The 25,311-nt window shown below is 46.3% G+C and overlaps 1 protein-coding gene across 9 annotated transcripts in view; it reads right to left on the bottom strand.

The window, feature by feature from the left end:
• The window catches only part of LOC142568070 (G patch domain-containing protein 2-like), a 125,802-nt gene that overhangs the window by 94,497 nt on the left and 5,994 nt on the right, over window positions 1-25,311 (bottom strand). For 7 of the 9 annotated variants that reach the window (XM_075678163.1, XM_075678161.1, XM_075678159.1 and 4 more), the window contains exons 2-3: window positions 19,623-19,962; window positions 3,985-4,200 (exon numbers count right to left, since the gene is read on the bottom strand). In XM_075678163.1, coding sequence (XP_075534278.1) covers window positions 3,985-4,200; window positions 19,623-19,952 — 546 coding nt within the window. In that variant the 5' untranslated portion in view covers window positions 19,953-19,962. Of the gene's footprint in view, window positions 1-3,984; window positions 4,201-19,622; window positions 19,982-25,311 lie in introns of all 9 variants that reach the window. The other 2 variants (XM_075678158.1, XM_075678164.1) reach the window with 2 other exon arrangements.

A 25,311-nucleotide genomic window follows, 5' to 3' on the forward strand; every position in this document is an offset into this window, starting at 1 on the left:
GACTGTCGGTCATAGGGTGAGCCTTGAGCAAACCAGTCTCCGCATAACTGACGCCCAACTCAGTTTCGGCATGGCATCAGAGCAGGCCTCCTCATGGCCCTGGTTCCTGCTTAACCCGCTGGCTACGGACTTATTGCCCTATGAAACGGAGGATCCTGACAGCATGAAGTAAGTTCGCCTTATCAATTCTTCACTTTTCGGCCACCAAGAATGATCCCTTTCTTAGAGCACCCTCTGGTGATGTCAACCGCTCAGATGTGTACTCCAGCCCTAGCCAAGCCAGCCATGCCCTTGGCTGTTTGAGATTCGTGCGGAACGGGTGTCTACTAGCCCCTTCGATGTGCTGTCCGCACTCAGTGGCCTCTTTTTGTCCCAAGCACAGTTGAGTGCCTACAGTGCTGCATCGGAACCACACCACTTAGATGTTGGCACGAATACACTTGCTGGCCTCCTCCCTTTGTCCCAAGCATCGTGCACTGTGCCATCCACCGCGTGTGAGCCACCCCACTTGGACAGTTCATTTCCTTTCCCTGCCTCGAGCACAGCACAGTGCTCAATACAATGCAGTGCAGCAACTCCACTCCACTGCTAGAATAAGCCTGCTTGCTCCAAGCGCCTTTCCCAGACAAGTGTGCTGCGTCACAGCCCATCCCCTCTGCCGTAGGCACGACCTCGCTCACTGGCCAGTCTTTGTCTAGAGTGGAGTTCGATGTCCAGGGCACCATGGCTGAGCCTCCCTGACTTGCTGCTGGTGTAAAAGCCCTCGCTGGCCTATCCTTGTCCCGAGAGAAAGGCGAGTCAATATCGAGTGGGAGCCTCGCCGCTCAGCCGAAAATGTCGTCATGCTTTCCAACTACCACTAGCCTCATGCACAGTTGAGTGACATTCTCAACGAGCATGAGCCACCCTGCTCTGCCATCGATCTGTTCACCAGTTGCGTGAGGCCTCATACACCTGCTGGAGCGGCAACTAAGCTCTCCTCCTCGTTGCCAGTCTGTTGCTGACCATGTGGGCTGCTGTCCCTGGTCCTGCCTGCCATGGCTGGTCCAGCCTTGAAGGCCACTGACCTCTCGTGCCAGCCTTACTGCCTCAGCTGCCGCTCCCAGCCACCAGTTTGCCAAATCAAGCTCAAACCCCTGGCCGAGTGTGGACACACTGGCTACCACTGCTAACCAGGCTGCCAATCAACCCAGCCTGCTATTTCTGTCATTGCACAATCCAGGGAGCCCAGTGACTTTTGTGGTGGCATGTGGTGTTTAGCTCAATCTACAGGAACTGTTGGCCCATGGCAACATGGCGAGCACAGCTAGTGCACTGGAGCTAATTTCCAGCACAAACTGCGCTTCTCCCTCCCAGCGTCAAGTCCCCGCACAAGCACACATCACTAAGACGGCCCCCGATTGGCCTCGCCAGTGGTAGCCTCGGGGTGCCCTCTCCACCCAAGCTCTCTTCCACAGAGTGCTTCATCACCGCTGATTCTCACAGGCCCGCAACGATTCAGTTACATGGTACCTCTGCTCTCGCAACTTCTGGTTCTTGCGCTTGGTGGATTGCTACACTGTTAGCGCTAGCGCCGCAGGTACGTGTACTCATTCAGTCATGTGGTGAGCCTTTGCCTGTAAGTGGCGTGACTGTCACATTGTGTTATTTCTTGGGTTAATAAACCAATGTTTGTTGACCGTCTGATTCCGAAACCTTCTCTGTGCCGTGTCAGAGAGCTCACGAACACTGCCTTAGCGCCTTTGTGCGTTGCAGAGTGGAGGAGTGCTGTGCTCTTTTCTGACCATCGCTCGTAGGTTGAATAATGAAACATTGAATAATGCTGGTTCCCAAAGTCAGCTTTGCCACTATACAGCGGTTACTCTATGAAACATATCTGATGTAACTGAGCATGTGTTGGTGGGCTAGTTGGTTAAGCATGATTACAAAGACGGCGCCGAATAAAACAACACACGAAGAAGGGACACGAGACAGCACGTAGGCGCACTAACAACTGATGTCTTATTTCTTGTCATAGCAATATATAGCTGCTGTCAAGGATCAAAACAACAAGAATAAACAGGGCAGTCATCTGCATCGCACAAGGAAGCCAAGATGTATTGTGGTGACGCATACTGAGAGTTTAAATGGGCAACTGTCAAGGGACATGGTATGCATTTATAAATTATAGTTTACGCAGGCATGCAGCTACCCTCTGCTGTCACAGTATGAGTGCTGATATGCCTAATAAGTGTACTGGTAGGCCTACAGGCTTCCTTCAGACATGCCTGTGGCGGTATGAGCCCTTGGGGCAGTCAGAGGCATGCATTAATTATATTGCGATAGCAATTATATGGGCACTCCAAGTGCAGTTCCACCGTTGGCAACGGTTCGTTATAAAGTCCAAGGGCAATAAAACTGTTTCCGAGTTTCCTATGTTGTATGTGCGAGGGAAGGCGGGCGAGAGGAGCTGACGATTGTGGCTCAATCTCGCCCACGCAAAAAAGACAAAAGCAGGGAGGAAGCGCGCCTTCTCCCATTGTGCACGTGGCACCCAATGTTGAGAGCAGCAGGGGAAACAGGGGTGGGGGAGGGTTCTACTCTGGCTGCAACTGCGCATGTGGCGGCTGCACGTGGTTGCGCAGCCAAATCTTGAGAGCAATCTACGTTGAGGGCAGAGTCTACGTGCGTCGGCGACTCGTACCTTTGTGCGTGCTGTGTGCGTTCTCGCCGCTCACTTCGTGTTGAAGCGATAGACAGCATGAATGTCACTTTGCTCGCTGCTGCTGCCATGTTTCATACCACCAACGTTTTGACAGTGAGTTTCCACGGTCACGGAGTCATATGCGTTCCCGTTTGCTGGTGCATGCGTGACACCATGCTTGTTAATTTAGTTTGCATCCCTATGTTTACAAGTTTATACGGCTACTACTATGTTTGCATCCCTATGTTTACAAGTTTATAAAACTACTATCCTTACTTCGTTTAGCTGTCTACTAATTTGCTGTCACAATTGGTGCTTCGTGTTTCTGGCAAAAGTGAAATTTTTTTCAGACTGCCCGATTTTTCCGGCATTTTTGTGGCCTCCAGGAAGGCTGTAAAATCGGATGTTGACTGTCTATATACAGTTGCTGATGGATTTTTTAGAATCCAAAAATTTGGACTTGATGGATATTCCGGACTTCATAAATGCACCGTCAGGGTTGCCATAATGCTCATTCATTTTCACGACCGATTTTTCAGATGAATTTAGGTCCTAAAGTTCAATTTTCTGGGCTAAATCACTTGTTACAAGCCACGTTACCCAATCTTGGAAGCTGCCATGTTGGATTTTCTGCTGGCTTGACTTGCAGTGGCCCACCCTAAAGCCTCCAAGATTGGGAGGCACACGCTTTAAATAGAGAGTGCAACATCCTCCAGTCTAGGAGGGCATGCCTGCTCTTCCTTGGCTGACAAAACGCTCTATGGGACAGCACTTTTTCTAGTTTCTTTCCTTTTTCGATCAGCACTATCATCATAATCATATGATGCGAGATCCCTTTTTCTTTTTAGTGATCTCCGACAACGGAGATTGCCAATGCGGTGACACTCTTGTAAGACTGTATACAGAGACAACGTCACTCGCAAATCCAGGCAAATCTGATTGCTTGTATGAGGTAGGGCATTATTAGAGATTTTTCTAAGCTGCTTCCAGCCTAATAAATTTTATTCTTTCGGGTGAACGAGTTTCTCAGGCTGTTCAATTTTTTTTTACTATTTTTGTCGGCAACTGTATAACAATGTGCCAGGCAACCACAGTTTCAGCCATGCAGCAGCATACAATTGTGTGTTCATTATGCAGGATGAAAAAGCGACAGATACTGTATGCTAACCATTCCTCCTCCACCACTTTCTCTGCATTTTAACCTCATTATGATCACAATTTTGATTCAGCCTCATTCGTTTCCTTGCTGCTTCCTACCAGAGTTAAAACAGTAGATTGAACAAGAACTCCTTGGTGTCAACCTTGTTGATGTCCGGCAATCCTTGGGATGAGTCCCCGGATGGCGGTTCCAGGTCGACGGCCATACGCTTCAGCTTTCGCTTGCGTCTCTGTGGCCGCGCTGCTGTGGGCAGGCAGTTCTCATTGAGTGAGTCCGATTCGGCCGCATTGGCCTGCCGATGGCGCCATGCACACAGTCGCTGGAGCAGGTCATCCGAGTCACTCTGGGGAGCATCCAGCTGCAGCAGTGAGCATTGATGGAGAATCAAACGATTCCGTTCAATTCATTTAGGTTACGTTCACATTTGGAAAGCGGCAAGCGGGCAGAAAATATTTTTCGAGCATGTCGAAGATGTTCACATTTGTTTCGCCCCTGCCGCGGCCACCGCTGCCACTTTCGCCCACATCCCTCTATCTGCACACGTTTGCTCGTGTGATGGCGCTCTTCATTGCACCAATTCAAGCGGTAAGTTCATTCATTGACCCATCCGTCATTAAGAATGATCATGCTGCCCAACTTCGCGTGTAGTCGGCATCTTTCTTGTGCCATGGAAGAGGAATTGTTTTGATACTTCTAGCTAGTTGTTCACCAGAAATGGGCAATGAACAATGGAAGAAGTGTACAACTGAGAAGTGGTGGCGGAGGTCGGTTCAACCAGCTTTGCAAAAAGGCGAGAAGGTCGGTTATGCCAACGCTTTGTTGTTGCACCTCCAGTCCTACAACGTTGCATCGTAAGTAATGCTGACCAGCATGTCCTTGAAAAGCCAGTGACTTTTGTCTTAGAGCACAGGCTGGTTCATGATCACACTGATCAGCATCACAGCAGACACTTCTGGTGCCATGTTAAATTTTACGATCAGATGTTTACATGTTAGTACAGCATCCGGTGAACAAGAATGACTTCACTTTCCTGTGGCAAAAAAAATCAGTCCAAGACTTATCTGGCTCGCCACCTGTTTTACCGCCCATTTTGCCACCTAGGTGGGTAAATTTTTAATAGTTTTTGCCAATTTCACCTGCTTCAAGACCAAATGTGAATGCAGCCTTGCTTCTTGAAGTGCCGATGGGGAGACTGACCTTTTCTGCAGAGCAGTAAATGGAAAAAGATCGTACTAAATTTCTCGCAGACTTCGCTTAAATGTGGTGCGCAAGCAGCAATGTTTCCAATGCCAGCGTTCATGAAGCCAATCATAAACAGAATTACACATAATGGCTCCTAACCCTGACAAGTGCAGTCTTCTAGTGTAAAAAACTGGAACTAGAAGCAAGATGATTGATACATCAGTGATATGTTTAAACTGCAAGCTTTTTTTTTCCTGATAGCTATTCTCATCACCAGCTAAATAGGTAAAAATTCCAGTGACAATACTCATCAGCAGTCAAGAAATGGTTAACAGAGCTTAAGCAGCCAATCAACTTAATTGATGGCACACAATTTATAGCCATACGCACAGAGTGAAATTTTAGCTTACAGGCAAACTGCAACAAAATTTCACCATGCCTCATAATTGGTTATACATGAGAAGTACATAGGGAAAAGGGTGGCTTGAGGAAGGGATACTCTAGAATGGATCACATCCATGTCATTAATCAGGTAATCGAGAAATCCGCAGAGTACAATAAGCCTCTCTATATGGCTTTGATGGATTACGAAAAGGCATTTGACTCAGTCGTGATACCAGCAGTCGTAGATGCATAACGTAACTAAGGTGTACAGGACGCTTACATAAATATCTTGGAGTATCTACAGATTCCACAGCTACCTTCTCCACAAGAAAAGTAGGAAGATACCTATAAAGAAAGCGGACAGACAAGGAGACACAATCTTTCCATTGCTATTCACTGCATGCTTAGAAGTAGGTATTCAAGCTATTAAACCGGGAAGGCTTAGGAGTAAGGATCAACGGCGAATATCTCAGCAACCTTAGATTTGCAGATGCCATTGTTCTGTTCAGCAACACTGGGGACGAGTTACAACAAATGATTGAGGACCTGAACAAAGAGGGTATAAGAGTGGGGTTGAAGATTAATTTGAAGAAGACAAAGATAATGATCAATAGCCGGGCAAGGGAACAAGAGTTCAAGATCGCCAGTCATCCTCTAGAGCCTGTGAAGGAGTATGTTTACCTAGATCAATTACTCACAAGGAACCCTGATTATGAGAAGGAAAAGAATAAAAGCACAGCATCGTCATTGTAAAACAATTTTAGGGATTTCTTTTGCAAGCTAGAGATTCTTTGGGTATTAATCTAGGGTTATTATGGCATACTGAGTTGGCAACACTGTGGTGCTGCAGTGCCCTGTGGTCTTTTATGCTTCAACTACGCTTATTCATGACGTTATGGCGACTTAGCACATTCAATATGTGGCTCACTTCGAACAACAAGCAATTTTCATAGCCAAGAAGTAGGCAAGCACCACCGTGGCTCAGTGACCCGACGTCCACGATTCGCGGATGGCAGGACCAGTTCTTGAAATGCGAGGTTGGTCAGAAGGGCTCTGTGGATCTCGTAGTGGCCTCGCACCATCCTCAAACAAAATGGTTGTGCAGCCTCTCAAAAGGACTCAATCTCAAACAAGCTCAAAGGTGACGTGATCTCATGTGATCACTTACCGAGATAGTTTTGCTTTCCCGAGACTCGGCCCGGTACCGAACCTGTCGAAGTATATGGCCGATAGTTCTCTTGGCACTGAGAATGAGCTTGGCACAGTGCCAAAAACACTTGCCAGGGTCACTTTCCGTGCCAAGTCAAGTAAATTTCTCCGAAAGGGATCGCCCAAGGATCCTGGCCAAGGAAAGCTGTCTCCATCTCGGACGACAACGATAAGTGAAGAGAACTCGTTTCCGAATTTTCCGTTTTGTTCCGACTTATGCGAGTGTGTTGCACAGTGTCGACAACATTTGGTGGTTTGATAGGTGCACACAATGACGTTGGTGGCTTGCTGCCGGATGTTGCAGCTCTTGAGAGGAAGTTGATGCCCCGCGGCTGAGCAAACGTCTAGAAAAAGATCACTTTTTTTAAAATGTGTAAATAAACATTCGCTCACACTTCTTCCAATTAAATCCTGGGTTGTCATGTTTTTTCAAAATAATATAACCTGCCTTCCTTGGAGCAGTGCAGGTTCATGCCACGGACTTACTCAGACGATCTGTACCTCTTTTTTTCAGCAAGACTGAGCGTCACTGCCTAGATCCTTAGTTTTTAGATTATACGATGGTTTTGGGTGGTCTCCCCAATGTCGTATAATTGGGGTTCCACTGTAATCACATACCATACCCTAGGGTCAGCTTAGATTTGAGGATTTTGAAGAATGTGCCAGTTTTTAGTTGAAATTTATAAGTATGCTGCATAGCTAGTGCCATCTAGAAAAGTCAGTATCGCAGCAACTAGCCGTGCCAGCAGCCAACTGAAGTACACGGGCGACATTGCCATTTTGATGTGTCGTATAAGCATGCGGCATGGTATTATTGTAATGGCACCTAACAGGTGATGCCACTATAGGCACCCTGCAATGAAGTTTGGCTGTACATGCAGGGTGTCTACCAAGTTGACATTTCCAAATTCCCTGAGTTTTCCAAGTTTTTCCTGGGTGCTTCTGAAAAAAAAATTCCCTGAGTGACACAGAACTTTGTTTTATGTCAAGACGGGCTGGCACCATGTCACCCGATGCTGTCACTCTCTAGTAAGCATGTTAAAAAATGAAAAAGAAACTTAATCCAGTTTGAATAGTGAGTAGCGGTTGTTTTATTCCAAAAGAAAACAGAAGGGAGGGGTTAGTAAAAGGTGCAGCGAATAAAATATCTTTGAACGAAATTGTAAAACTCATTGCAAATTGAGTCAAACATTCTCAAATACGAATAAAAAGGAGATGCAAACAGAAGCCAATATTTTCGAATATAAGCTATTTCTATCAAATGATAGCACGCTCATTGGTATGAGGCCCAAACTTTGTCACAAGTGAGATTCTCTCGCAACAGCTGATAAGTCAATCTCAACTGTCCTGACATACTCTCAGCCCGCGCGCAATGCCTCAGTGTTGCGTTTCACTGTTTTTAATTAAAGAGTTTATTTTCGTATGGATGAGGGAAACCTGCATCTCGGCGTCAGCCAACACTTTGTTTTCTGTGTTCAAGCTCCTTCAAAGAAGTGGCGGCACACTTTCTTTCCTGTTCATTTCTCAATGCGTAGCTCCTTTGTGTTCTTGTCCTCCTTCCGCCAAGCGTTCGACCCACGGATCATTGGAACCATCCCCTTGGTCAGTTGTACAGACAAGGTCCGGCTTTTCGGAATCCCTAGGGGCCACGATAATGTCCGAAAAATCTGGCTGTTCGAAAAAATGAATGCATGTCTTTTACTGCCCTTAAGAGCTCAAATCGTCACAAGAACTTACGAAAAAGCTCTGAAGGCCTGCCAGCACACTTATTGAGCATATCGGTGCTCATGTTGTGACAAGAGATGGCGGGTGCACGCGTGTATAATTAAGGAATACATAATGTGCCCCGTGACAATTGATCCTTCCCAAGCTTATGGTTCATCGCAATACTTTCACATGTGTTTCACAGCGTAACATTGCTGTATTGAGGCGAAGCTAACTTTCAAAACCGGCATTATGCAACACGTTGTGCTTTCCGAGCTTTGAAAACAATTGCGAGGTCCACAAAGGTGGAGTCTGTGCCATTGCTGACTGCGAAGAATTCTTTCAATAAAAAACACCGCACCGAATGCCAAGAAGCTTAATAGGAACCTTTAGCGCGGGCCCAACTCCTATGCGGCTTATTCAAATGCATGTAAAACGCAAAAATGCTTTTCTGAGATAACCCCTGGATTAATTTTCATGCAATTTGTTGCATTTGTGATTTAATTTTGGGGACTATTTGAAGCAGATTCTCGATTTAGGGCCTGAATATTGTTACAAAAGTTTTCAAAAATTCAGAAGTTCGAAAAAAATAGAAGCACGAAGTTTACAAATTAATAGTTCTCCATCTAAAACAGATATCGCAATTCTGTAAATGGTGTCCATGAGATCATTCAAAGCGGACAAATTCAGTGTGTCAATTTACATATTATGTATTCAAGAATTTTATGTGAATATTATGTGAACGTCATGTACAGGGGTTCTGCAAAAGCTGTACTTCCATATTACTAATTTTTTTGTTATTCATGTGTAACATATCAATCGTGTTCGCTTTAGATGTAATATTGGATTCAATGCACAGAATTGTGATATCATTTTTCATCGCTGAGCTACAGAGTTGTAAACTTGATAGTTTCATTTTCTGAGAATTTGCAATTGTTGGAAACATTTAGTAAAAAATTGACAACCAAAATAAAAAATTTAAAACAAAAAGTCATTAGATTTTAAGTTTTTCTTTTAAATGCAACAAATCTCGTCAAGTTTGGTGGAATGGTTGCCCAGAAAAACTAATTCTCCTTCTACATGTATTTAAACAGGAGCACTCTATAGAGATTTATACAGTATCAGTGGCACCCACGATGACAATGGAAGACAGAATAGTTTAGATGAATTCGAAATCCCACAGGTAACGCCGGAAGGAGTAAGGAAAGCCTTGGGAGCTATGCAAAGGCGGAAGGCCGCTGGGGAGGATCAGGTAACAGCAGATTTGTTGATGGATGGTGGGCAGATTGTTCTAGAGAAACTGGCCACTCCGTATACGCAATGGCCTCATGACCTCGAGCGTACCGTAATCTTGGAAGAATGCTAACATAATCCTAATCCATAAGAAAGGGGACGCCAAATACTTGAAAAATTATAGACCGATCAGCTTACTGTCAGTTGCCTACAAACTATTTACTAAGGTAATAGCAAATAGAATCAGGAACACCTGAGACTTCTGTTAAGCAAAGGACCAGGCAGGATTCCGTTAAGGCTACTCAACAATAGACCATATTCACACTATCAATCAGGTGATAGAGAAATGTGCAAAATATAACCAACCCTTATATATAGCTTTCACTGATTATGAGAAAGTGTTTGATTCTGTTGAAACCTCAGCAGTCATGGAGGCATTACGGAATCAGGGGGTAAACGAGCCGTATATAAAAATACTGAAAGATATCTATAGCGGCTCCACAGCCACTGTAGTACTCCATAAAGAAAGCAACAAAATCCCAATAAAGAAAGGCCTCAGGTAGGGAGATACGATCTCTCCATAGCGTGTTTACAGGAGGTATTCGGAGACCTGGATTGGGATGAATTGGGGATAAAAGTTAATGGAGAATACCTTTGTAACTTGCGATTCGCTGATGATATTGCCTTGCTTAGTAACTGAGGGGACCAATTGCAATGCATGCTCACTGACCTGGAGAGGCAAAGCAGAAGAGTGGGTCTAAAAATTAATCTTCAGAAAACTAAAGTAATGTTTAACAGTCTCGGAAGAGAGCAGCAATTTAATATAGGTAGCGAGGCACTGGAAGTGGTAAGGGAATACATCTACTTAGGGCAGGTAGTGACGGCAGATCCCAATCATGAGAGGGAAATTATCAGAATAAGAATGGGCTGGGGTGCATTTGGCAGGCATTCTCAAATCATGAACAGCAGGTTGCCATTATCCCTCAAGAGAAAAGTGTATAATAGCTGTGTCTTACCAGTACTCACCTACGGGGAAGAAACCTGGAGGCTTACGAAAAGGGTTCTACTTAAATTGAGGACGATGCAACGAGCTATGGAAAGAAGAATGATGGGTGTAACGTTAAGGGATAAGAAAAGAGCAGATTGGGTGAGGGAACAAACGCGAGTTAATGACATCTTAGTTGAAATCAAGAAAAAGAAATGGGCATGGGCAGGTCATGTAATGAGGAGGGAAGAAAACCGATGGTCATTAAGGGTTACGGACTGGATTCCAAAGGAAAGGAAGCGTAGCAGGGGGCGGAAGAAAGTTAGGTGGGCGGATGAGGTTAAGAAGTTTGCAAGGACGACATGGCCACAATTAGAATATGACCGGGGTTGTTGGAGAAGTATGGGAGAGGCCTTTGCCCTGCAGTGGGCGTAACCAGGCTGATGATGATGATCACTCGAGCTAAAAGCTTCCTCTTAACAGCGAACGTCGAAGCAGCTAGGCCTATCGTTGCCGCAGTGGTGGCTGTGGCTGCATGCAGATCTGCATACGAGAATGCCGATGGCGCCAGTTCGAAACGGCGAGGTAATGAAAATGGCGGCTTTGATTAATGCCGTTTCGGAGCTGCGGTCAGGGGAAAAAGTCTGGAAAATCAGATAGTGAATGGCTCTTGCGTACGAGATTTTGGACGTTCTTGCACAATGCCTCTATGTGGTACTTGGTGGTGCCGCGAAGGCGCCCAAGTTATCGGGCGTCCGGAAAGTTGATTGTTGACTGTACACTGGCAACTCCTCCAGCTGATGACACGGTGTCAAGGACGATTCGTTATGATTCCTCTGTGTTACTTGAGCCAGCATTGCTGCTACTTTCATTCCTTTTCAATAATATTACAGCTCATTTTCCCTGATAAAAGCACAAATTCCCTAAGTTTTCCCTGACTATTTCCAGACTACTCAATATCTCTGAGAATTCCCAGTTTTCCCGGTTGGTGGACACCCTGACATGTCGCACCACCTAGCAGTGGCGGTGAGCACCCGCGAGCAGGCCCTCACCGCCATTTCACCTTTGTCCATGCAGCACTCAGGCCCACCTGAAAGCCTCCGTTTCCAATTTTTCAATGGATTCACCACGGCCTCTCGGCAGCTCCTCCATGAGAAGTGTGAACAAAATGAACTAGGGCAGGTACTACGGCATGAATGGTTGTCACAACCGCAAAAGGGATGTCGGCATCAAATTGTACTGCTTCCCTTCAAGACCATGGGAAGCAACCCAGCGGCTGAAGTGGATCGTTGCGGTTCGGCACGTAAAGTAAGAGTCACTCCTGTAAATTTCTGTTAAACGAACTAAGATGTAAATGCAGAAAAAAGAAAGAAATACCAGTAGGCAGCATCCGTAAGAACGCAAAACTGTAAAAATGCATGACCAATTCCCGCTGTTGTAAATTGGTTTAGAAAGTTTAGCTCGTCTCGCTCCAAAACAAATGCACAGTTGTCGTTATGTGTCAAATCTAGCTTTGTAAGTGCTCCGTACTGGAGCTTTGCATGCACTGTGCTTTCTGTTATGCATTAATAAGCCAATGTGCAGCTCCTTTCTCCATGAGGATCAAGACGAGACTGCTGGAACCGGCCTTTCATGCCATTGTTTTCTCGAGCTTAGAACAGAACTAAGGCTTAAGTGCACCGCAGCACATTTGTTCAGTCTTCTAGTTGTTTAGGGCCAGCCGATTGTTATGTTTCAGCAGTGATGTGCTCTCACAATGGAACCCAAACAACAATACCAGAATATGCTTGAGGCACTTTGTGCACAGAGAAAAAAGCACTCACCTGCCAACTCGCCAAAACTTCTACAATTGTGAGGTGCAAGGCATGCTCCAAGTAATGAAGCTACAAATGACAGTTGAAAAACGTCTGCGGCCATACTTGCATGCTTAAGTGGAATAAAATAATGATTTGTTCACTTACAATGACTTCAACATCGTAAGCATGCTTGCTATGTTTTCACGACCTGCGGTGGTTGCTTAGTGGCTGTGGCCTTGGGCTGCTAAGCACGACATCGAGGGATCAAATCCCGGTTCCGGGGGCCACTTTTCGACGCTGATGAAATGCGAAAACACCCGTATACTTAGACTTAGGTCCACATTAAAGAACCCCAGGAGGTCCAAGTTATTCCGCAGACCACCACTACGGCGTGTCTCATAATCATATCATAGCTTCGGCACGTAAAACCCCATAATTAAGTTAATTTAATTTAGGCACTTCACTGCGATGTCTTTGCCATTTACTTCTTTGAAGTGATATACATGGTTGTAGTTGTAAAGTTAACATCCATTCTCAATCGTCAGTGGTCGAAAATGCGCCTCAATGTTTTTGACTGTATTAAAACTACAATTTAGAAGAACTGGCGCCGTTGTCAGATGGAAAGGGACTTGGTACCCAGAGCTACCCATGTACTCATGTACTCACCAATACAGCCTCATTACGTACACTGACCCCGGAGCTGCCCCTCTACCCGGGCTGACTGGGCAGGGGGCTTTGGTTCGGGCCAACGGTCCTTCCCGGACAAAGGGGCTGTTGTGGTGCAGCACAACTGAGTTGCTGCACTCAACACACAAACAGCCATGTCGTTCTTACAGGCGAAAGCCTGACTGACCCTCGGACTGCCTTGACACAAAAGAGGTCAAGGCATACAACCATGAAGACCACCAAAGCCGTCCACAGAGCAGCGCGACCACTCGAAGGTGCGGCACGACTGGTTCAGTCTCTGGGTTCCACTGAGCCAAAGAAAACCCCGTGGATCGACTGGCACACACGGCCGAGTCGAGTGACCTTAGGAGCATGCATCATAACTTAATGGAGAGCTTTGCACCTGACTTATCAAAAATCACGGCAGGACGAGCCCGCACCTCGAGAAACTTCTTGTCGCCGAAGCAATGCCGCTCCTGGGTGAGATGGAACCAGACCTCCTTCCGCAATTTCGCAAGCACTTCGTGAAGGCCCGGTGCCCGTCCCCAAAAAACCGCCTCACAGTGTGCGAACCAAACTTGGTGTGAGCACTCGACAAGAAGAATCACGAACTGGTTGATCACCTGTTTGGGCAAAAGGTGAAAAATTAAGAAGTCTGATTTAGCGCTCATCCTGTCGTCTTCTCTGTCTGTGTCCCTGTTATTCGCGCTAGCCTTTTGATTACTGATAAGGAACACCTGGGAGCCTAAAAAGACTAGCAATCCTTTGAAGAAAAGCTGCAGGAAGCAAACACTGCGTAAAGATATGAACTGAATCTTCACGACCGCTACAAGAAGGGCACATTCCAATAGCCAGGATGGCTGTGAAGGGCCTGTAACTCAACGGCAGGCACCCTCGCGCCAGGGGGTGCATGAATGTAGCTCGCCTAGAGTCGAGGAAACTGGCCATGATGAGCTTCCAGTTTGGCCTGTGAATGGACAGATCGTACCTTTGGCAATGCGGGAGGGAGACCTGGGGTGAGGATGCTGACTAATTCTTGGTGTGGAGTTGAAGCTACGTCGATGCCGGGGTGAACCTTGCAGAGGCTTACCAGAGAATTGGTAGCCGCCGCATAAATGGTGGACGGGGAACCGGAGCCAGGCCCACAGTGGGAAAATGTGCTCTGCGAAAAGAAGCAGAATCAGGTGCTAAGAAAAAAAAGGCAGTAAAGCTTCGAGTAAGGAGCATATCCGAGTTAAGAGCGACCTGGGTCCACATGATGTGTAGTGCAGTAGCCATGATGGCCAGGTGAGGAATGTTGAGTCCTCCCTTGTCCCTGGGCAACTTGAGTGCCTGCCGAGCTACACAACCAGTTGTCCCTTTCCAGAGGAAGTGAAAGAGGACCCACTCCAAGATAAACTTGGTTCGGATTGAAACAGGAGACAAACACGCCACATATGTAAGGAAGGAAAACAGAAGTGAGCGAAGAATCGTCGCTCGAGTTGTCAATGGGCATGACAACGTGCTGAATTCCTGAATCCTGGTTTCAAGCTTCTCCTTAGCCTGTTGCCAGTTTTTGGGAGAGAGAACGTCTGGTTTGAATTAGAAACATAGAATACACAACCACGTTTTCACAGGGAGACCTTGAACGGGCTGCGAACTGGACGGAGTGGAGCTCAAGTACATGGCTGCACTTTTCGACTTATTTAACCTGGCACTGCTTGCCTCGCAGTAACTGTCCATGACATCCAAGACGATGCAAGCTGATGCCTCGTACGGGACGACAATGGACAAGTCACCCGCCTAGGCAAAGAGTGCAACCGGAGGGGAACATGGTGGGAGGAGGAATGTGCCACTTCTGCTGTCACAGGACAACCTCTGCTGAAGCCGTTCAAAAGCGAGTACGTAGAGGGCAGGCGAGAGAGAGTCCCCCTGCCGTACACCACGCCCCACAATCAATGCCTCCAAGACGCGATCCTGTATGAGAACAGCAGAAGTCGGTCGAGAATACAAAGCTTGGACCATCTGCCAAAAACCCACACTAAAACCAGCCTCCTCCAAAACCCAGGAAAAGTACCTAGGACTAATAATATGAAAAGCCTTCTCCTAATCGAAGGAGCACAGAATACCTGGATGTTTCCTGGTATTTGCCCACAGGAGAAGGTCCCTCACTGCTGGTATGGACCCAAAACAATGTTGAGTACTGGCGTGAGTTGCATACACAGACACTTTGCCATGAGCTTGTAATCGCAGTTCAGAAGTGTGATTGGACGCCATGCCCTCAGATAGGAGCTTCTCGACTCATCCTTACAAAGGAGAGTGATTAGCCCCTCTCGTTGAGACGCTGACAGTGTCCCTTCACTGTGTAGCCTCTTCACCAATGATGTCAACTGCTTCCCTAACAGTGTCCAAAACTTCGCATAAAATTTGACTGTCAGAACATCGGATCCTGGACTGCGACTATGCTTCATAGTCTTCAAAGCCAAAAATAGCTAGTCCTCATCTATGGCTGAGTCACAGACTTCCAGCGACTCGGCTGGTGAAACAAATGGAAAGAGCTGGAGAAGCAACTCATTCGGCAAACAAGGTCATGTAAAACTGCCTCGCCAGTGCAAGAACTCTATCTGGTGAGTCGACTATGCTACCATCACTTGGATCTACTAGGGAATAGAGAGTTGTGCTCTTCCTTGAAAGATGCCTACAAAGGACATCTATGCTGCACCACGCTTCCATTTCCCACTGCTCTGCTCCGGTTCTAGCTCTCAAGCCATCCCAGCGTCGCTGCAGGAGAATCCAAAGTTCTTTTCGGAGTGAGGCCAGTGCCGGAGCAACACCAGGCCCGCTGGACAGTGGCATTGAGAGCAGGAGGATCGTGTTGTAGATGATTTTAATCTCCTCGCGTTCCTTGCGTGTTTTCCCGTTTCGCGTTGTTCTCACATTTTCATGTCGAAGCTCGGTAAGGACTCTGGCAGAGAGGCCAAGCGCACTCTTCGGTTATTATGCAATGCTTTGCGACTGACGTTTGTCGAATCCTCGATGACATCGAAAAGCAGACTTTGTATCGTCGGAGAAGACTTCGGGGCTGTTGCTGCTTACTCATGGGGAGACTTGGATTTATTTCGAAGTCTGGTTCGGGTACTATGGTCGTCGGGGTAGATGCAGTAGAATCAGAGAGGACAAACGCATTGCTGGTTTCCACAATTTCCTCAATGTACAAGATTGTCGTGTCCTAGTTGATGTGCTTGAACTCCTGGCTGAAGTTGGTTAGCATCACTTTCGCATTCCCTCCGTGCAGTCGAGCGATTCCTCTTTCAACGCAAATTTTACGGTCGAGCAGGAGACGGTCGTCGCCCTCGATGACGCCTTCTACGTCTGCGGGTGTTTCGGTGCTGACAGAAATAACAATGCTGGAGCAAGGCGGGAAGCTCACTTGATGTTCGAGCACACTCAAGGAGTGGCAACTACGAGAGCTCTCCGGCGGTATCACTTGATCTTCCGACAGTGTTATCGTCTTCAGGTTGATTATTGCGCCGTGTCGGTTCAGGAAGTCCTTGCTAAGAATGATGGCTAATGAACGCTGTTTGAGGATAACAAAGGTAGCAGGGTAAGCCCAGTCATGAACAGCAATTCTTGCCATGCAGATTCCAGTTGGCATTATGAGGTGTCCTCCAGCGGTCTGAGTTTGAGGGCCTTCCCATGCAGTCTTAACTTTCTTCAACTCAGCAGTGATGGGTCCAGTCATGACGGAGTAATTGGCACCTGTGTCCACTAAGGCTGTGACTGTGTGGTCGTCGAGAAGCACTTCGAGGTCAGTAGTTCTTTGTCTTGCGTTACAGTTAGATTTTGGCATCGGATCACTGCTGCAGTGCGTTGACCTGTGGCTGGTACGTGTCGTCTTTAGTCGCTGTATTCTTTGCTTCTAGACTTCATCGGGATGGGAGCGTCTCGCTGATATGTCGTCGAAACAGAATTTTTTGAATCTTCATCGGTGGCAGAGGATCTTCGTCAGCTCGACAAACCGCAACCTCACCTCCATCACTTGCTGTTTTTAGCTTTTCGGATATGGGCTCACAGAGCGGCCCCGGGTTGGGCCAGTGTATGGTCGCCTTTGCGGCAACAGGTAGCGCCCTCATGAGGGCAAATGGGTCAGTCGTTGAGGACTCCACTGTGTGGCGGCGAGGTAGTCTGCGATGTCCCGTGGGCACTCCCCAAGCTGTGGACATGGTGCGTTTATGAAGAACCCTCTCAGTCCCAAATCGCAGTATGGGCATTGACAGTACGCATGGCCAGCTTCTCCGCAGTGATAGCAGAGCGGGAGGTGGTCGGCGGCTCGCCAAATGTCCGTCTTCCTCATGTAGCTGCGCTGGGCAACGGGTGGGTGTGCTGGAGGCGGCGCACACCAGGGTGGACACCAGTCAGGGTGGACGATAGAATTGCGGCGTTACAGGCCCCTCGCCCGGACGCAGAGGGGGACCTTTATGGCGGGCGACGGTGGCGTAGGGCGACGGTGGCGTAGCACAGGAAGTGACGATTCGGGCTGAACTTCGCAAACACCCAGTAACCATCGAAGTCAGTCCTTGAAAATGTCGGTGACTGAGGACACCTGAGGTTGTGATGAAGGAAACAGCTTGCGCAGTTGTTTGCGCACAATGTCCCTGATAGTCTCTTGGAGATTGCCGGAGCCCAGTGCCTGGGTTGCACACTGCGTCGTGAGCACTTGGCAGTTATGTTGCCCAATGCACATTTCCTGAGTTTTCTCAATCGTCGTTGCCTCTGTCAAGAACTCAGCTACGGTCTTCGGTGGCTTACGGATCAGTCAGGCGAAAAGTTCTTGCTTTACATTTTGCATCAAGAAGCGGAATGTTTTCTCCTCTGAGATTTCCGCGTCAGCGTGCCGAAAAAGACAGGTCATCTCTTCCATGAAGATGGCGATGGTCTCATTGGGTAGTTGCCCTTGGATTTCCAGCAGAACTTTGGCTCTTTCTTTTCGGACAACACTCGTGAAGGTTCTCAGCAAGTTACTGTGGAACGACTACCGATTGTCAAATTAAGTCCTCGCGCCATCTTCCAAGGAGAAGGACACATGACGTAGGTTATCCTCAGAGGTCCATTTGTTGAAGGTTGAGATCCTTTTCAAGGGTTGGAGCCAGGTTTCCGGATCCTTCGATGAAGCACCACGGAAGGTAGGAGGCTCCTTGGGTTGTTGAAGCACAATCGGGGACGCTGGGGCTGCCATTACAGTTGTTGAGCTCGCCACGGTCTTCCTGGTCGTATCAGGCAGAAGTCCGTGCTCCGGGGGCAGCCCTTGCAGTCTGCGGCTAGCTCGCTGGTCTTGGCCGACGTTGGTGTTGTCTTCGAGTTTGGATTGCGGCTGTGTGGAGGCGTTCGGTACATGAACGTAAAGCACCTCCACCAAATGTCACATAGTAGTGATGGTGAAGAAGGCAGTAAAACGGTGACTGACGAAAGCAGCATTTTATTGGGCGAACTTATGCCCTCAAAAACAGGCTACACTCAAAGAACAACGATAGTGCCGAACACAGTCAGCAATTGTTGAAAATCTGGTCTGCCGGTCAAGCACATCGGCTTTTATACAAGAGCTATCGAATGTTCCAGAGAAATCGCTGGTGCCCGCATGTCATCCAGAAGGTTCTACATCATTCACGTTGCACATACATGCCATCAGATTATGCAAGGTTCGGTGACAACAGACAGCTGACAGAACCATTGATAACATTCCAGAAACTTCCAATACATGCAGGCGCATCCCCCGCTGAGCGATAACATTTGTTAGACGGTGAAAAGTGCTCCCCCGAAAAAGATTGGAGGGAAACCAACAAGTCTATGTGTCAATACAATTAAATTTCCAATTGATCATGCTGTCCTTAATAATTATTTCGCTGACTTCTGTAACCGGTCTAAAGCATGGCAAATGAATATCACCTTTTCCAAAAGTGTCTTCATGTCCTTTACACGACGCTTTCCCTTCCTTCTTTGTCTATGCCTTTAATAATATTACTTTAAATAGAATGTTCGAATTCAAATATTTAGGTTTATCGGTTGTATAAATTTGTAAACATTCGCTTAGTAACTAAGTTAGCACGGTGTCACGCGTGCACAGCTAAACATGAAAATATCTCACTTGATGACCATGGAAACTCGCTGCCAAACGGAGGAGTGAAGAAACACGGCAGCAGCAGCGAGCGAACTGACCTCCATGCTGCGTCTCGCTTCAACACGAACTAAGCGTTGAAAGCACAGTGCAAATGAAGCTACCAGCACTAGGCGTACTTTGTCCACATTGCAGATCACTTTCAAGATATGCACGCCCATGTGCTGTACGCAGCAGCCCCCAGAGCAGAACAAGTAATCGTTAGCATAAAAGAAAGGAGAGGCACACAGGATGTATTAGAATAATTGTTTGGGTAACCCCGAGGTGCCAAACCTTTTTAGAGTGAACTTAATTTCTCTACTTTATGCTAGTTGGCAACCAGGTTGTATTAATGGTTCTCCCTCTTTCTGCTTGAGTGGCACATGTGCTCCTGTGTGGCTTGCCTAGCCACACTTTCTTTTCATTCTCTCAGTCTTGGCAAGGAAGACTCCCGATTAAAGAGCATGTGGAAGTTGAAAAGGGGGGCTCACCATCCGAGGCACGGCCCGTCCCTCCAGGCTGGACTCGGAGTCATCTCCAGACACAGCGCTCACGGAACGGGTAGTCTGGCATGTCGTTGAGGAAGATACAGCCCCTTGCAGGCGCACAACGTCGCCATCTGAGGGGGGCAAGAGGGTCTTCTTGGACCACCACTTGCGCTGTGGTGGCCGTGGGTGTCGTTGGCAGCGGTGTCGCTGAGCAGACGAGGAGGACTCCTCGAGGGCGCTAGTCAGGTCCTGGACAAGCTCGTCCATGTTGTCATAGTCGTACGGGGTCAGCACTCGCAGACGCTTGATGCCCTGAATCAACGCCCGATCCATCGGGCAGCAACTGCACGAGAGCAAACCAGCTTGATTCCAGTCACTGTGGTTAAGGAATGACACAGAGCATACCACTTCTTTGTCTGCCATGCTGTTTACTTAAACAGTATGACAGATGTTAGATGAGCATAGGACTGCAGAGGTCAAAAGCTGCCAGTACAGTCCTATGCTTTTCATTCTGTTGTGCTTCTTAAGTACAATATGATGTGGTTTTTATCACAACACTAGTCTATCATCCACTGCAGACAGGAAAAGCATTACCTCATTTAGAAAGACAGAAAGTATGCCACAAGAAATGCAAGTAAGCCTAGCTGGTATAAAGAAGCAAGATTCAATGCCTGTGTTGCTGTCGAGACACAGTTGGTAAAAGTTTGTAACTTAATGAATTGCTTCTGCTCAAACAGCTTTTGTCTTGATTTGCACTTTCTGATGAAGAAGCCGCATGTACAACCACCATTTCACTACCACCAAGTAATGGTACTACCAAAGAGGCCATTACAATAGTAAAGATAAAATATCCTTTATAATCCTATCAGTGAGTTACAAAATTGAAAAGGCTTAACCACTTGTGGCAGACAACACAGCTCGTCTGTCGCTGCACTTTTCTTTGTTCAGAAGGTGCAGCCAAGTCGAAGAGACCTCGGGTTGGGTACCCAAGGTGTTGAGCTTATCAGAGGATTTAGGCTACATGGTTAACAGTATAATTAATTACCTGCAAGTGCATTTCAATTGTATTTCTAAAGTGCTGTTTTTCCAATAACTTTAGGGGATGTCCCCGTGGGTGACGCCATTCTCACAGGAAGTGACAAAGACATCAGCACCCATTCTTTCATTTTATTTTGCAATGGCAGTTCAGTAATGATGAATAAAGCCCTACAGGCATCCGCTTTTATGCATCATTTTCCATTTCTCTGTGGCATCACTTTGCATAATACTCCCTTCAGGTGCCCCATGTCCACACTTGTGCGCACAACTTGTTTTTCATCCTGGTGTTAACAGCGCAAAACGTAGACTGGACACAGGACGAGGAGACAACACCACAAGTGCTGGCTTTCAACTTCAACCATGTGGTGCCGTCTTCTCGTCTCATGTCCCGTCTACGTTTTGCGCTATTAAGTAATACACCAGGATGGAAAACCAACAAGCCCAAGTTGCCATTCTAGCAAACTTGTTTTTGCTGCTTCTATCAAGTGGTGGGCAAAAAGCAGCAGACACTAAGCTTCAGATGAATTGAAGTCTTTGCGTGCTCAACGTGCTCTGAGCTCATTTTCAATGTACCCAGTACTGCTACAGACCACTTTGCTGAAGGTACAGGTTTTAGCGGCCCTTCTGAGCGGACCATTTCCACTGCATGGCTGTGACTCGGCGGCTATGTGCGTGGACCAGATGTACGAGCCTATGCATCTTGGGAATCATCGGTGGCCCTGCGACTGCGCATCAACGACGATCGATGTGAATGTGTTCAATGAGCCACGTTACATCACGTGGCTTCACCGAGCAACATTGCCTTTATTCAGTGGGCAGGCCTGCAGCAGTATCGGCAACATGTTCAGCAACAACTTCTGCTTTGCTCTGCAGGTTAGTAAAAACATTCGTATGTACTGTTACCATAGTGAGGACCGGTTTTTGTTGCTGCTGCCCTGCCCACTGAGTATCAAATGTATTTTGACAAACATTGTGTTACTGCCTACTAACCACTTCTTTCGGGCAACATTGAGACAAACCCAGGACCTTCTGAAAAGGAGCTGCTATCAGAACTACTAGATGGCCAAATGAAGGTCCAAGGAACTATTGAACGAATTGTTGTAACACAGAATGAAATCAAAGAACAAATCTCGACACTAAGCAGTAGAGTAGATGATATTGAGCAACAGTTATCCAGTTTGGGCTCACTGCCGGAACAAGTAAGTGAAATTTAAAAAAAAAAACAATTACAGAGTTTGACAGTCAATTATTATTTCTCACAAATAAGGCGGTTGAATTAGAAAACTGAAGCCATCACAATAACCTCATTGTTTATGGTTTAGAAGAGTCGGGAAATGAGACGTTTGAAGCACTTGAGAAGAAAATAAAGGACGACCTAATAACAAAGAAGATAGGTATAACGCCTACAGGTACTGAAAGACTTCATAGGCTTGGCTGTAAATACAATGAAAAATCTAGGCTGGTTATTATAAAATTTCTTGACTATCGGGAAAAGACATCAATTTTACATGCATCCCACAAACTAAAAGGCTCTTCGTTGTCTTTATCCAAACACTTTTCAAAGTGCGTTCGTGAGGTGCATGCACTTTTGTGGGACAGTTTAGCGGAAGAAAAAGTAAGCAGCGCTAAAGTAAAGCTGGTCTTCGATAAAATCAGCATAGATGGTGCTCAGTATGCCTCTGATTCAGAGAAAAGAGAATGTATCAGATTGACCAAAAGGAAAAATAAGTGACAGAAACAACACGATACTACTTCCTTGACAGTCCTGAAATTAACTGCAGAAGCGTAATTAATAAGGCAACTGAGCTCCAGGGGCTTCTTCTTTCTAACAATTCTGACATCGCTGTGCTGACTGAAACTTGGTTACATGATGAAATTTTCAACAACAAATTCGTGCCTGCTGGGTACAATGCACTCCGGAAAGACCGCATTGGTAGAGTTGGTGGCGTCTGTATTATCTACAAAAAATCATTACGTATTTTCAGGACGCCTGATGTGTAAAATGTCGAGTGCATTTTTAGTAAAGCTTATTGTGGTCGAATCAGGTACGTCATAAGCATGATGTACAGGCCCCCTTCCTCTTCCCTGTCAGTTTTGGATGATTTAAAAGTTTACATGAACACGCATATAAAACCTGGCGATCGGATAATTCTTGCTGGAGATTTCAACCTGCCTAATATTGACTGGTCCACAATGTCCCTCGTAAACCATAACGACAAAACAGGTGATGCTATGTTGGATATAGCATTTGCTTTTGATTTATCTCTAGTTGTTGGCGAGTACACTAGGATACACGACAGTTCTAACTCTATATTATACCTTTTCTTCATGAGCGGATCTATTAGTACTAAATCAAAGTGCAAAATTGTCACGGGAATCTCCAATCACCAGGCCGTACTCCTTACCTTATCTGATACTGCTATCGACAGAAATCGAAAAACTCTTGTTTTCCTAACTTCTCACGTGCAGATGACACATCTATAATCGATGTCTTATCTTTTCGTTTTGACAGTTTTTCAACATTAGCAGCAAATGTAGACGATTTCTGGATTTCCTTCAAGGATCTCGTATTGATGTGTATTGACCATTTTGTGCCAAGCATCATTAAAAAGGTAAAACGTGAGAATCCCTGGATTTCTCATACTTCAATACAAATGTGCAGAAAATTAAAACGATTGAAAAAGAAAAAGCAAGCAGTTAACCATCCAAGGTGTCTGCAAGAAAAAATTTCCCTTCTTAATTCAGATCATCATCATCAGCCTGGTTACGCCCACTGCAGGGCAAAGGCCTCTCCCATACATCTCCAACTACCCCGGTCATGTACTAATTGCGGCCATGTTATCCCTGCAAACTTCTTAATCTCATCCGCCGACCTAACTTTCTGCCGCCCTCTGCTACGCTTCCCTTCCCTTGGAATCCATTCCGTAACTCTTAATGACCATTGGTTATCTTCCCTCCTCATTACGTGTCCTGCCCATGCCCCCCCCCCCATTTCTTTTTCTTGATTTCAACTAAGATATCATTAACTCGCGTTTGTTCCCTCACCCAATCTGCTCTTTTCTTATCCCTTAACGTTACACCTATCATTCTTCTTTCCATAGCTCGTTGCGTCGTCCTCAATTTAAGTAGAACCCCTTTCGTAAGCCTCCAGGTTTCTGTCCCGTACGTGAGTACTAGTAAGACACAGCTGTTATAAACTTTTCTCTTGAGGGATAATGGCAACCTGCTGTTCATGATCTGAGAATGCCTGCCAAACGCACCCCAGCCCATTCTTATTCTTCTGATTATTTCACTCTCATGATCCGGATCAGCAGTCACTACCTGTCCTAAGTAGATGCATTCCCTTACCACTTACAGTGCCTCACTACCTATTGTAAACTGCTGTTATCTTCCGAGACTGTGAAACATTACTTTAGTTTCCTGCAGATTAATTTTAGACCCATTCTTCTGCTTTGCCTCTCCAGGTCAGTGAGCATGCATTGCAGTTAGTCCCCTGAGTTACTAAGCAAGGCAATATCATCAGCGAAGCGCAAGTTACCAAGGTATTTTCCATTAACTCTTATCCCCAATTCTTCCCGATCTAGGTCTCTGAATACCTCCTGTAAACACGCTGTGAATAGCATTGGAGAGATCGTATCTCCCTGCCTGAGGCCTTTCTTTATTGGGATTTTGTTGCTTTCTTTATGGAGGACTACGGTGGCTGTGGAGCCGCTATAGATATCTTTCAGTATTTTTACATACGGCTCGTCTACACCCTGATTCCGCAAAGCCTCCATGACTGCTGAGGTTTCGACTGAATCAAACGCTTTCTCGTAATCAATGAAAGCTATATATAAAGGTTGGTTATACTTTGCACATTTTTCTATCACCTGATTGATAGTGTGAATATGGTCTATTGTTGAGTAGCCTTTACGGATTCCTGCCTGGTCCTTTGGTTGAGCGAAGTCTAAGGTGTTCCTGATTCTATTTGCGATTACCTTAGTAAATACTTTGTAGGCAACGGACAGTAAGCTGATCGGTCTATAATTTTTCAAGTCTTCGGCGTCCCCTTTCTTATGGATTAGGATTATGTTAGCGTTTTTCCAAGATTCCGGTACGCTCGAAGTCATGAGGCATTGCGTATACAGGGTGGCCAGTTTCTCTAGAACAATCTGCCCACCATCCTTCAACAAATCTGCTGTTACCTGATACTCCCCAGCTGCCTTCCCCCTTTGCATAGCTCCCAAGGCTTTCTTTACTTCTTCCGGCGTTACCTGTGGGATTTCGAATTCCTCTAGACTATTCTCTCTTCCATTATCGTCGTGGGTGCCACTGGTACTGTATAAATCTCTATGGAACTCCTCAGCCACTTGAACTATCTCATCCATATTAGTAATGATATTTGCGGCTTTGTCTCTTGACGCATACATCTGATTCTTGCCTATTCCTAGTTTCTTCTTCACTGTTTTTAGGCTTCCTCCGTTCCTGAGAGCCTGTTCAATTCTATCCATATTATAGTTCCTGATGTCCGCTGTCTTACGCTTGTTGATTAACTTAGAAAGTTCTGCCAGTTCTATTCTAGCTGTAGGGTTAGAGGCTTTCATACATTGGCGTTTCTTGATCAGATCTTTCGTCTCCTGCGATAGCTTACTGGTTTCCTGCCTAACGGAGTATC

This window comes from Dermacentor variabilis, unplaced genomic scaffold (genome assembly GCF_050947875.1).
Source record: "Dermacentor variabilis isolate Ectoservices unplaced genomic scaffold, ASM5094787v1 scaffold_16, whole genome shotgun sequence".
NCBI classification, from domain to species: Eukaryota; Metazoa; Arthropoda; class Arachnida; order Ixodida; family Ixodidae; genus Dermacentor; species Dermacentor variabilis.